The 10089-nt window shown below is 40.3% G+C and overlaps 1 protein-coding gene and 1 non-coding gene across 2 annotated transcripts; one reads left to right on the forward strand and one right to left on the reverse strand.

Moving 5' to 3' along the window:
• The first annotated feature begins 551 nt into the window (after nt 1-551).
• On the forward strand, nt 552-659 carry LOC122737562. The gene has a single exon (XR_006354390.1). It is a non-coding gene; the product is annotated as a U6 spliceosomal RNA (small nuclear RNA).
• A 6925-nt stretch (nt 660-7584) lies between these two features.
• Nucleotides 7585-7899, reverse strand: LOC122735634 (60S ribosomal protein L38). Its single transcript, XM_043977337.1, has one exon. The coding sequence runs from the start codon at nt 7835-7837 to the stop codon at nt 7625-7627; it is 213 nt and encodes a 70-aa protein (XP_043833272.1). The 5' UTR covers nt 7838-7899; the 3' UTR covers nt 7585-7624.
• Nucleotides 7900-10089: the final 2190 nt, after the last annotated feature.

A 10089-nucleotide genomic window follows, 5' to 3' on the forward strand; every position in this document is an offset into this window, starting at 1 on the left:
ATAGCATTTAGAGAGTTGAGTTATTAACTCACAGATTCGTGACTGTTGGCAAGAGAATTTGCCACAGTAAAGCTGCTGACTCAATCCCTCAGGCCATACACTGACAACATTCATTTCCTTTTATTTTGTCTTTGCATGGAGGAGATATTCCCCGGGTTGGAAAACAACCACAATGCAGCAATTTTCCCTGAGCAGAGGACCTTATAAAAGCATTTTCTCAGCCTACAGGCCATCCTGGGAGCTTTGGTGAAGGCCACCTAGTGAAAAAGAACTATGGATGACAGGGAGAATTTCTTTCTTCCAGCTGTAACAGCTTTGGATATCCTTGTTTAGCTGTCTTATGCCAATGTCCCTTACACCCATTTTAAGGTATATAGCAAAGCCCTCCCCTAAGACATGGTATAGCAGGGACTCCAACGTCCATCTCCACCTGATACTCTTTGCATCTCTTGCAAATGAAATTGCTCATGAACAAAAAGGCTAAGGATGGAAGGTAAGGCCCCAGCTTTTCACTTCCTCCTCCACATTTCTACCTTCATTATGTATATTTGGTGCTTGCTTCGGCAGCACATATACAAAAATTGGAACAATACAGAGAAGATTTAGCATGGCCCCTGCTCAAGGATGACGCACAAATTCATGAAGCGTTCCATTATGTATATCTGCCGGCAAAACAAAACAAAACAAAGCAAAGCAAAACAAAACAAAACAAAACTCTTTTGGCTTTTGGTTTGTATTCTGACCAGAGCAAACCTTACAGTCTTATACTCAGTACTTCTAGAAGGCTCAGTGGATAGAGTACTAGACTTGATGCCTGGAAGACCTGCCTTGATATGTTTATTTAGCTTTCTGACCACCGGCGAGTTACTTAACTTCCTCAGGCTCAGTTTACTCATTTGTAAAATGGGGATAATAATAGCACCTATATCAAAGGGGAATTGTGAAAATCAAATGAGACAACATCTATAAAGAGCTTTGCATGTGTTTTCTTCTATGGGGAGCCAACTCAGAAGCCACGTGGACCTTTGAAACACAGCAAATTTGGCAAATTTTGCTTGTTGGTAGGGGTTTAGAGCAAAATTCTTAGGGTTACAGATTTAAAGCTGGAGGAAACTTAATTTGCCTTTCCCATTTGACAGCTGAAGCCGAAAGAGGTGTGAGGAAATTATTAATAATAGGGGTTTGGGGACTTTCAGGGGCCCCCCTGCTGAGAGAGCCTGGCTGACCTTTTTAAGGTCAGCCCACTGTCAGGAAGTTACCTCATAAAGCCTTGTTTCTGCCAGAGGATCTGAACTCTGACCTCAGCACGGTCTATTCATGGACCACCTTCAAGTCATGTCAATCAATGGACTTGAATGCTACCAGCCAATTAGCTTGGAGCAACTGTCTTCTGGAACCACAGGGAGCTTCTGCTCGCATAGGCACAAGGACTTCCTATTTGGGGCTTGAGACTCATAGGTGAAGGGGGCTTTTTCTCTTCTCTCTCCCTTAAATCCTAGCTAGGCTTTTCTATCCTTCAGGGGCATGTGTTCTCTCTTTACTAATATCTAATATACTTTACTAAATGCTTAATGCCCCAAACTGGTGCTAAAGCTTTTAATTTATAAGTAAACTCTAGCTAACTTTCCCTATACTTGGGACAGAGATAGACCACCACACACTTAATTTTACTCATCACAGAGGTCTTGTGCAACTTCCCCAAGAACATATATGTCAGAAGGAACAGAAGGGAGATTTCTGACTAAGTCTTCTGATTCCAAATGTGTTGTATTATGCTTCTTATCCTATATATTAAACCAATTAACAAGCCATCTATTTGCTGAGTACCAATCTAGGTGCTGGAGGCATGAATGAAGGCAAAATGAAACAAGCCTTTCCCTTGTAGACCTTACATTCTTTTGAATCTATTCTTGTTGTTCAGTCATTTCAGTTGTGTACAACTCTTCATGACCCCATTTGGGGTTTTCTTGATAGAAATACTGGCGTGGTTTGCCATTTCCTTCTCTAATTTATTTTACAGATGAAGAAACTGAGGCAAATAGGGTCAAGTGACTCGCCCAGGGTTACATAGTAAGTGTCTGAGGCCAGACTGGAACTCAGGTTTTCTTGACTCTAAGTCTGGTGTACTATCCACAGTGCCACTTAGCTGCCCCAATAATAGTTTAGTCAATATAGTAATGCCTTAGAACAGGGTCCATGTTCAAGAAATTAATTAAAACATTTATTGAGCACCAAAATGCACTGTTAAGAGTGAGGAGAAAATAAACTGCAATCTATAATATTATGTATATGACAGATATTTTACATTTATTGAATCAAACTGAATTAATGTTTGTAATTATATATAACATATATAACAATATAGGTAGTGAGGTGGCACAGCAGATAGAACACCAGTCCTACAGTCATGAAGATGTGAGTTTAAATGTGGCCTCAGACACTTACTAGGTATATGACGACTGAAATGACTGAACAGTCATAAGTGCTAGTTATTGTGCTAGGCACCAGGAACACAAAGACAAAAACAAAAGAGTCTTTGCCCTCAAGGAGCTTACATTCTATCAAGAGAAACAATATGTACACATACATATATGTAAATATAAAAATATAAGCAAATTAAATACAAAGTTTTATTTGGGGGAGGGGCACTAGTAGCTGGGGTGGAGAGATCAGAAGAGGCTGAGGCAGGAGCACACAAGAATTGAGCTTTGAAGAAAGCCAGCGATTCATCCTAAATATGTGCAAAAAGCCTGTGCCAAAATACAGAGTAGGGATATTGTGTTTGGGGAACATCATAATGATCAGTTTGACTGAATTGTAGACTGTGCAAAGGGCAGTAATATATAACAAGCCCAAAAAGGTATGCTACAGTCAGATTGTGAAGGTCTTTCCATGCCAAACAGAGGGGTTCACATTTAATTTTAGAAGCAAGGGAAAAACATTGAAGTTGTCTTAGTTGGCAAGTGTTTTTAGGAATATCACTTTGGTAGACACGTGGAATATGATTTGCAAAGAGGAGAGAATTGAGTCAGGGAAACTGATTAGACAATTACAATCATCTGCATCTAGAGGGATGAAGAAGGTCTGGAGAAGGGCTATGTGAGTAGAGAAAAGTGGACAGATGTAAGAGAGGTTGTGGAAATAGAAGCCACAAGATTTGGCATCTGATGGGATAGGGTAGGTGAGCAGGAGTTCTGGATTACTCTGAGGTTAAGAAGCCGGGTGTTGAAAGGATGGTGGTGCCCTTGACAGAACTAGGGATATTCAGAAGAGGGGTAGGTTTGGGGGAGAAGAGAATGAGTTCTCTTTTGAACATATTGAGTTTGAGATGCATATGGGACGTTCACTTCAAAATGTCCAAAAGGCAGCTGGTGCTGCTGGAATGAGTGAGCTTAAAGGAGAGACCAGCTGGAAATAAAAATCTAGGAGTCATCTGCATAGAGACAGTAATTGAGCCCATGGGAACAGATGAGATTACCAAGTGGGAGTGTGATAGGAGAAGAGAAAGGGGCCCAGGAGAGAGCTTTGGGGAACACCCACAGTTAGTGGGTGTGACATGGATGAAGATGCAGTTAAGCAGTGATCAGATAGGTAGGAGAGCCAAGAGAGCAGCAGCATGAAAATCCAGAGAGGAAACAATATCCAGGAGAGTGGTAATAGTGTCAAATGCTTTAAAGAAGGCAATTTTCACTTCATCCTATTTCTAATTCCTTTAGATTTTCCTTAGTCAGTGTGTCATTATCAAGGACCCAGAAGCTTTTTGATTTAAAAAAATCTCATTCTCTTTCCCTTTTTTCCCTTCCCTTCTTCCCTCCCTCCCTAGTCAACCAAAAAAAAAAATCAAAACCAACTAGTCTGGCCTTACAGAAGTCTCCTTGAAGAGATATTTCGGGTCCCAAATCCATTGGTGTTTAGGGTGACTGATGGAATGCTTAAGGCCATACAAAAGTAACTGGGGCCCTTTGAACCAGAGCTGCAAATGGTCCTGCTGAGGCAAAGGATCTCCAAATGGGGCTCAGCTGCTCAGGCCATTAGCACGTTTTTAGACTTGAAATTAATACCTGCCGGGGATGGAATAAGTGGAGCTTTGTCAAAGGAATTGGCCTGTCGGTGAACTGCCAAATGGGGAATGACTTCAGGGCTCTAAAGAACGAAGAGGAAAGATAGCTAAGATTTTTGCTGTATTCTCCTCTGCCACCCCACCCCATCTGATCATGTTTTCGTTCTTTAAATCAACCTACACAGGACAAATGTTTTCACAAGTTAGCTTTCTCTTGTTATGATACTTTCTCTCCCTTGTGAAAGTCAATGAGTCAACTAAGAAACATTCACAGTATTACATATTATGTGGCAGGCAACTTACTAAGCATGTGGGATACAAAATAATACAAAAATCATGATCCTCAAAGAAGGAAAAAGACATTTATTAAATGGTAGACACTGTGCTAAGAACCTTTTTATAAATGTTATCTCACTTCATTCTCACAATGACTTGGTAAGGTAAGTACTATTATTATTCCCATTTTGTAGTTGAGGAAACTGAGGCAGGCAGAGGTTAAGTGATTTGCCCAGGGTCACACAGTTGGTCAATGTTGGAGGCCAGATTTGAACTTAGATCTTCCTGATTCCAGGTCCAGCTCTCGATCTACTGTACCACCTCCCGATCTACTGTACCACCTCCCTGCTTCAAGGAGCTCTTTTTTTTTTTGTTGGTGTGGCAATGAGGGTTAAGTGACTTGCCCAGGGTCACACAGCTAGTAAGTAGCTAGTAAGTGTCAAGTGTCTGAGGCCAAATTTGAACTCTGGTCCTCCTGAATCCAGGGCCAGTGCTTTATCCACTGCACTATCTAGCTGCCCCAAGGAGCTCAATTTGAAGGAGGGCAGATAATATGCAAATAACTACATATATATATATATATATATATATATATGATATATACAGTGTAAACTGAAGGCAATTTCAGAAGGAAGACACTGGAGGTAGGTGGGAAAGACTGTGAAAGGCTTCCTATACAAGGTGAGATTTGATTTAATTTTGGAAGGAAGCCACAGAAGCCAGGTGGTAGAGGTAACCAGAGAAAGCACTCCACGGATAGGGGATAGCCAGTGCAAAGGTATGGAGATAGGAGATGGTGATACATTTGAAGAATAGCAAATATACCAGTGTAGCAAGATTAGAGAGACTACATATGGGATTAAGAGTAATATGGTTGGGGCAGCTAGTTGGTCCAGTGGATACATCACCAGCCCTGGAGTCAAGAGGACCTGAGTTCAACTCTGGCCTCAGACACTTAACACTTACCAGCTGTGTGCTTGTTAAAATAAATCCTGTTCTGTTTTGAGGGAGGCTGCCAGTATCCTTCCTTGCCCCAATATTGCGGCGAGATGCTTAGCTAACACTCCCCAATTAAAAATTGGTCCCCACAAGGATTTAGCAAGAAGAAGATGAGTGAAGGAAGAGAAAATGGGGGAAGATGAGTGATCTGAGACAAAGAGCAGGAAAGAAGAGGCGGTTGTCAGAGAATGTCCTCAGTTTTTTTTTAGTAAAGTAAGAAAAAGTTGCTTAACTCAGAGAATGGTGGAAGGGGTGCTGTGAGAGGTTTGAATATGGATGAAAAGATTTGGAAAAGACACTGTACTAAGTGGGATAGAGGTATAAAAGAATTGCCTTGCTGCAGTGAGGGTCCAGTTGAGATTATGTAACAAATTTATAGTGGGCCCATTCAATATGGTTTTATGATTTTCTCCAGCTCCATTCAGAGGCACATGAATAGGCTCAAAGGAGATGGTAGAAGTAATACAAGGTTTGGGTTTGTCAAGGAGTGATTGGCAATAGAACAAGAGGGCAAGAAATTAAATGTAGAGTGAACTGATTCGCTAAGGAGTTGAAATAAGGAAGGGGAGAAAGGATTGCCCATTCAAGGGTCGATGGTCTGGGAACAAACTGAATGCAATTTGGGTTGGAGATCACAGTGAGGCTGAAGAGCAGTATTATGAAGTAGGACAAACATTGGCTTTCCTGCTGCACCCAAAGGACCATGGCACTTTCCCATCAGACTTACACCCAAAAATTCCATATGGGTTGTCTCCCTGGGAGGGGGGCCTGGCTTCCCTTTCTGTTCACACCCCTAGTTCTTAGGACAGTGGTTTGCCATAGTAAGCACTTGATAAATGCTTCATTCAAATCTGGCCTCAGGAACTTACTATCTGTGTGGTTGCCTCCAAAACCAGACAAAGAAACTAAAAAATTAAAATAAAAAAAAACAAATGATAGTAGGGTAGAGAGAAAAATTGTGAGACTCATTGAGGAAGAAGGTAGGAGAATATCCCCAAATAGCATGAATGGGAATTTCTGCTTTTGCTTTTGGTTTGTTTTTTTGTTTTGTTTTGTTTTGTTTTTAGTGAGGCAATTGGGGTTAAGTGACTTGCCCAGGGTCACACAGCTAGTAAGTGTTAAGTGTCTGAAGCTGGATTTGAACTCAGGTGCTCCTGACTCCAGGGCTGGTGCTCTATCCACTGCGCCACCTAGCTGCCCTGCTTTTGGTTTGAAATAAATATAATTTATACTGCTTGTGAGTCAAAGCTTCTATTTAGTAATAATAATAATAATAATAATAATAATAATAATAATAACAACTCTTATGTATAGACTAATTGAAGGCTAAGTGATTTTCTCACAACAACCTTGTCAGGTGGGGAGGCCCAGAGAAACTCTATTTGCTGACGGTCATACAATAAGCAGTGGAAGTGGGAGGAAGGGTCACAGGGTCACCATACGAATATGATGAGACAATATCTGCAAATATCTGCAAAGTACTTTGCAAAACCTTAAGATGTTGTGCAAATGTCAACTATTATTATTATTATTATTATTATTATTGGTGAGGCAATTGGGGTTAAGTGACTTGCCTAGGGTCACACAGCTAGTAAGTGATAAGTGTCTGAGGCCAGATTTGAACTCAGGTCCTCCAGAATCCAGGGCCAGTGCTCTATCCACTGTGCCACCTAGCTGCCCACAGTAATCATTTTGATTGCTACATGATGCTGCTGATTCATATCAAGCTTGCAGTCCACTAGAACCCTCAGATTTTTTCAGGCTAATGCTAAGTGCTATCAACTATTATCTATTTGATCTTCACCTTGGGAAATAGATGCTATCAAGATCACCATTTAATAGATGAAGAAACTAAGGCCAAAAGGTTAAACAACTTGGCCAAGGTCACACAGCTACTAAGTGTTTGAGGTCAGATTTAAAGTTACTTGGGTCTTCCTAGTTCTCGACCTGGTACTCTATGCACTGTGCCACCAAGTTGGGGCACCTAGCTTATGTGATTTGGTCAGTCATACAGTCATTAAGTGTCCTGAGGTGCAATCAATATAAATGTAATTACAACCCCTTCCTCTGGTTCTTACTTCATAAAACCTGGAGTTACTTAGGGAACTGGAAGAAAAGTAGGAATGTAAGCACCAATTATTCCATTCAGCTAATTAATTACTGTTCAGTATCTAAAAAGTATCATTAGAAAAGCATGAGGTTTCTTGCAATTTTAGATTAGATCTTGGTACAATATACATTTTTTTTAAAAAACACATTTTAATACAGGTGTAACATTGAATGATTCCTTTACTTCAGCTCCTTCACAGCCAAACCAGGAGGCAAGGACTGTTTAAGTTTCTCTGCCTTCTCTTTGTCTGTGATGACCAAGGTGTACAGGTATCTGCTGCAGCGAACCTTAAACTTCACATTGTCCTTGTTTTTCTTGATCTTGACAGATTTGGCATCCTTTCGCCTGGCTGTGAGCAAGAAGTCTTTTATTTCCTCGATTTTTCGGGGCATGGTGGCGGCGGCGGCGGGACGAGGGAGCAGCGCGGGGCCCCAGAGACTGAGCAACTGCCAAAGAGCCGAGGAAGACGGAAAAAGACAATATACATTTTAATATCTCAAGTTCCTTGATATTTTTAAGATGCCTAAAGCTATTAAGAATGAAGAAAAATTATTTGCAAAATGCCATTTTTAATGCATCAGTCATTTTTGAGACCTTTCAAAGAGGAAAGACACCTATGCAATTTCAAACTGAATACATTGATTTGTTTCTTGATTTAAAAAACACACCCCAGGGCCAACTGAGGTCCCCTTCCTATGTGGCAATTTTCAGCCCTAGGTGAAGTTCAGCTTTAAATGAAAAAGTTTATACCAAAAAATGCAAACAACTTCAAACAGCCACTTGCCTCTCACTGGGGTTGGTCACACATTAGTGAAACATCAACATTTTTACCTGCGTGGCAGAATGTGCAGTTCGATGGACAGGGACAGTGCTGATTTTATGTTTCCTCTGGACCCTTAGCATACCTTTAATACTCGAATAATGAAAATATCATCCCCACCCCCAGGTCTCTTCTAGGATTTTCTGAGTGTTATATCTTTGGGTAGGAAACAAGAGACCCACAGCCATATAACTGTATATGACCTGCTCACAGATTCCTGGAATCATAGAATGTTAAACCTGGAACTTAGAAGTTATCTAACCCAGCCCATTGTAGAAATTTTTTCTGCAGTAACCCTCTCAAATGGGCATTTAGCTTTTTCTGGAATACTTACAGTGAAGAGGGGCTCACTATCTCACATAGTAAGCTGGAAGAAAGGGGAACAATACTGGAAGCCAAACACTGCACACACTGTCTTGGGATCTCTCTTGCTTTAAAAAGAAAAATATTTTTATTTCTGAACTTTGCTGTTACATTCATTTATAAACCACTCCCCACCCCCATTGTCATCCCTTGATTAAAAAAGAAAGAAAAATAAAGTTTAGAAAAACCAACATAATGACTGTGTCTGATAGTATATATAATATTTCACACCCATTGTTTCTCACCTCTGTAATGCAGAAATAGCAGCCTTTTTTTCAAGGTTACCTTATATCTGTTTTGTATGTGTTCGGCATATACACCTGTATACAATGTTTTGTTTTGTTTTTTTGCAGGGTAATGGGGGTTAAGTGACTTGTCTAGGGTCACACAGCTAGTAAGTGTCAAATGCCTGAGGCTGCATTTGAACTCAGGTCCTCCTGAATCCAGGGCCTGTGCTTTATCTACTGTGTCACTGTGCCCCCATATGCAATGTATATAGACAGATTGTCTCCTTCATTAGAATTAAAACTCCTTGGGGCAGCTAGGTGGCACAGTGGATAGAGCTGATGAGCACCTATTTTGTTTCCAATTCTATGCTACAACTTAAAGTGATGCCATTGTAGCCCCTTATTTGCAAGGGAGCTGATGAGAATTGTAGATTTTTTCCCAACTGGAAGATAGGTGCTATATCTATTTTACAGATGAGGAAACTGAGCCTGAGAAAGGTTAAGGATCATAGAACTAGTGAGTGTTTGAAGTAGGGTTTTAACTCATGTCTTCCTGACTCCAAGTCTGGCATTTTATCTACTGGGCCATCTGGCTATATGAATATAAGGGGATTATTGCTTCATTTATTCTGGATGTTATACTTTCAACGACGTATATGTAGTCTAAGATTGTATTGACTTTGGGGAAACCACATAACTTTGGTGGTTATTAAGTTCATAGTCAAACTAAACCCCTAGATTTTTGTCACACAAATTGTTTTCAAGTGAGGTCTCTATTTTGGAATTTTTGTACTAATTTCGGGACATTACATTTTTCCTTGCTAGGTTTTATTTCATTAATTTTCACCCCATCACTCAACATATTAGCTATCCCTCTTAGGTTTGTGTTATTGTGACTTGATAAGTGTGACACATATATCTTTATCCATTTTGTTATAAAAATGTTCAATAGGCCAAGCCTGTATAAAATATAAAGCTCTGGATCATTATCATGTGAGGGCCAAAATTTGACATACGGAGCGTTAATTGGGTGACTCACCTAAATATTGGGGTCCTGGAAATATGAGGGACCTTTTAGGTTCACTCTCCCCTCTGAAATGCCCTTTTTAGATATTTCTCCCAGGCCAATAAGAAAGGAGCCTTACAGCTTTAATTCACAGAAGGATCAGATTTTATTACTTGTGAATTAATTAAACAACAAAGGTGAAACTAATAAAATCAAAGATAAGGAAAT

Source organism: Dromiciops gliroides, chromosome 1 (genome assembly GCF_019393635.1).
Source record: "Dromiciops gliroides isolate mDroGli1 chromosome 1, mDroGli1.pri, whole genome shotgun sequence".
NCBI classification, from domain to species: domain Eukaryota; kingdom Metazoa; phylum Chordata; class Mammalia; order Microbiotheria; family Microbiotheriidae; genus Dromiciops; species Dromiciops gliroides.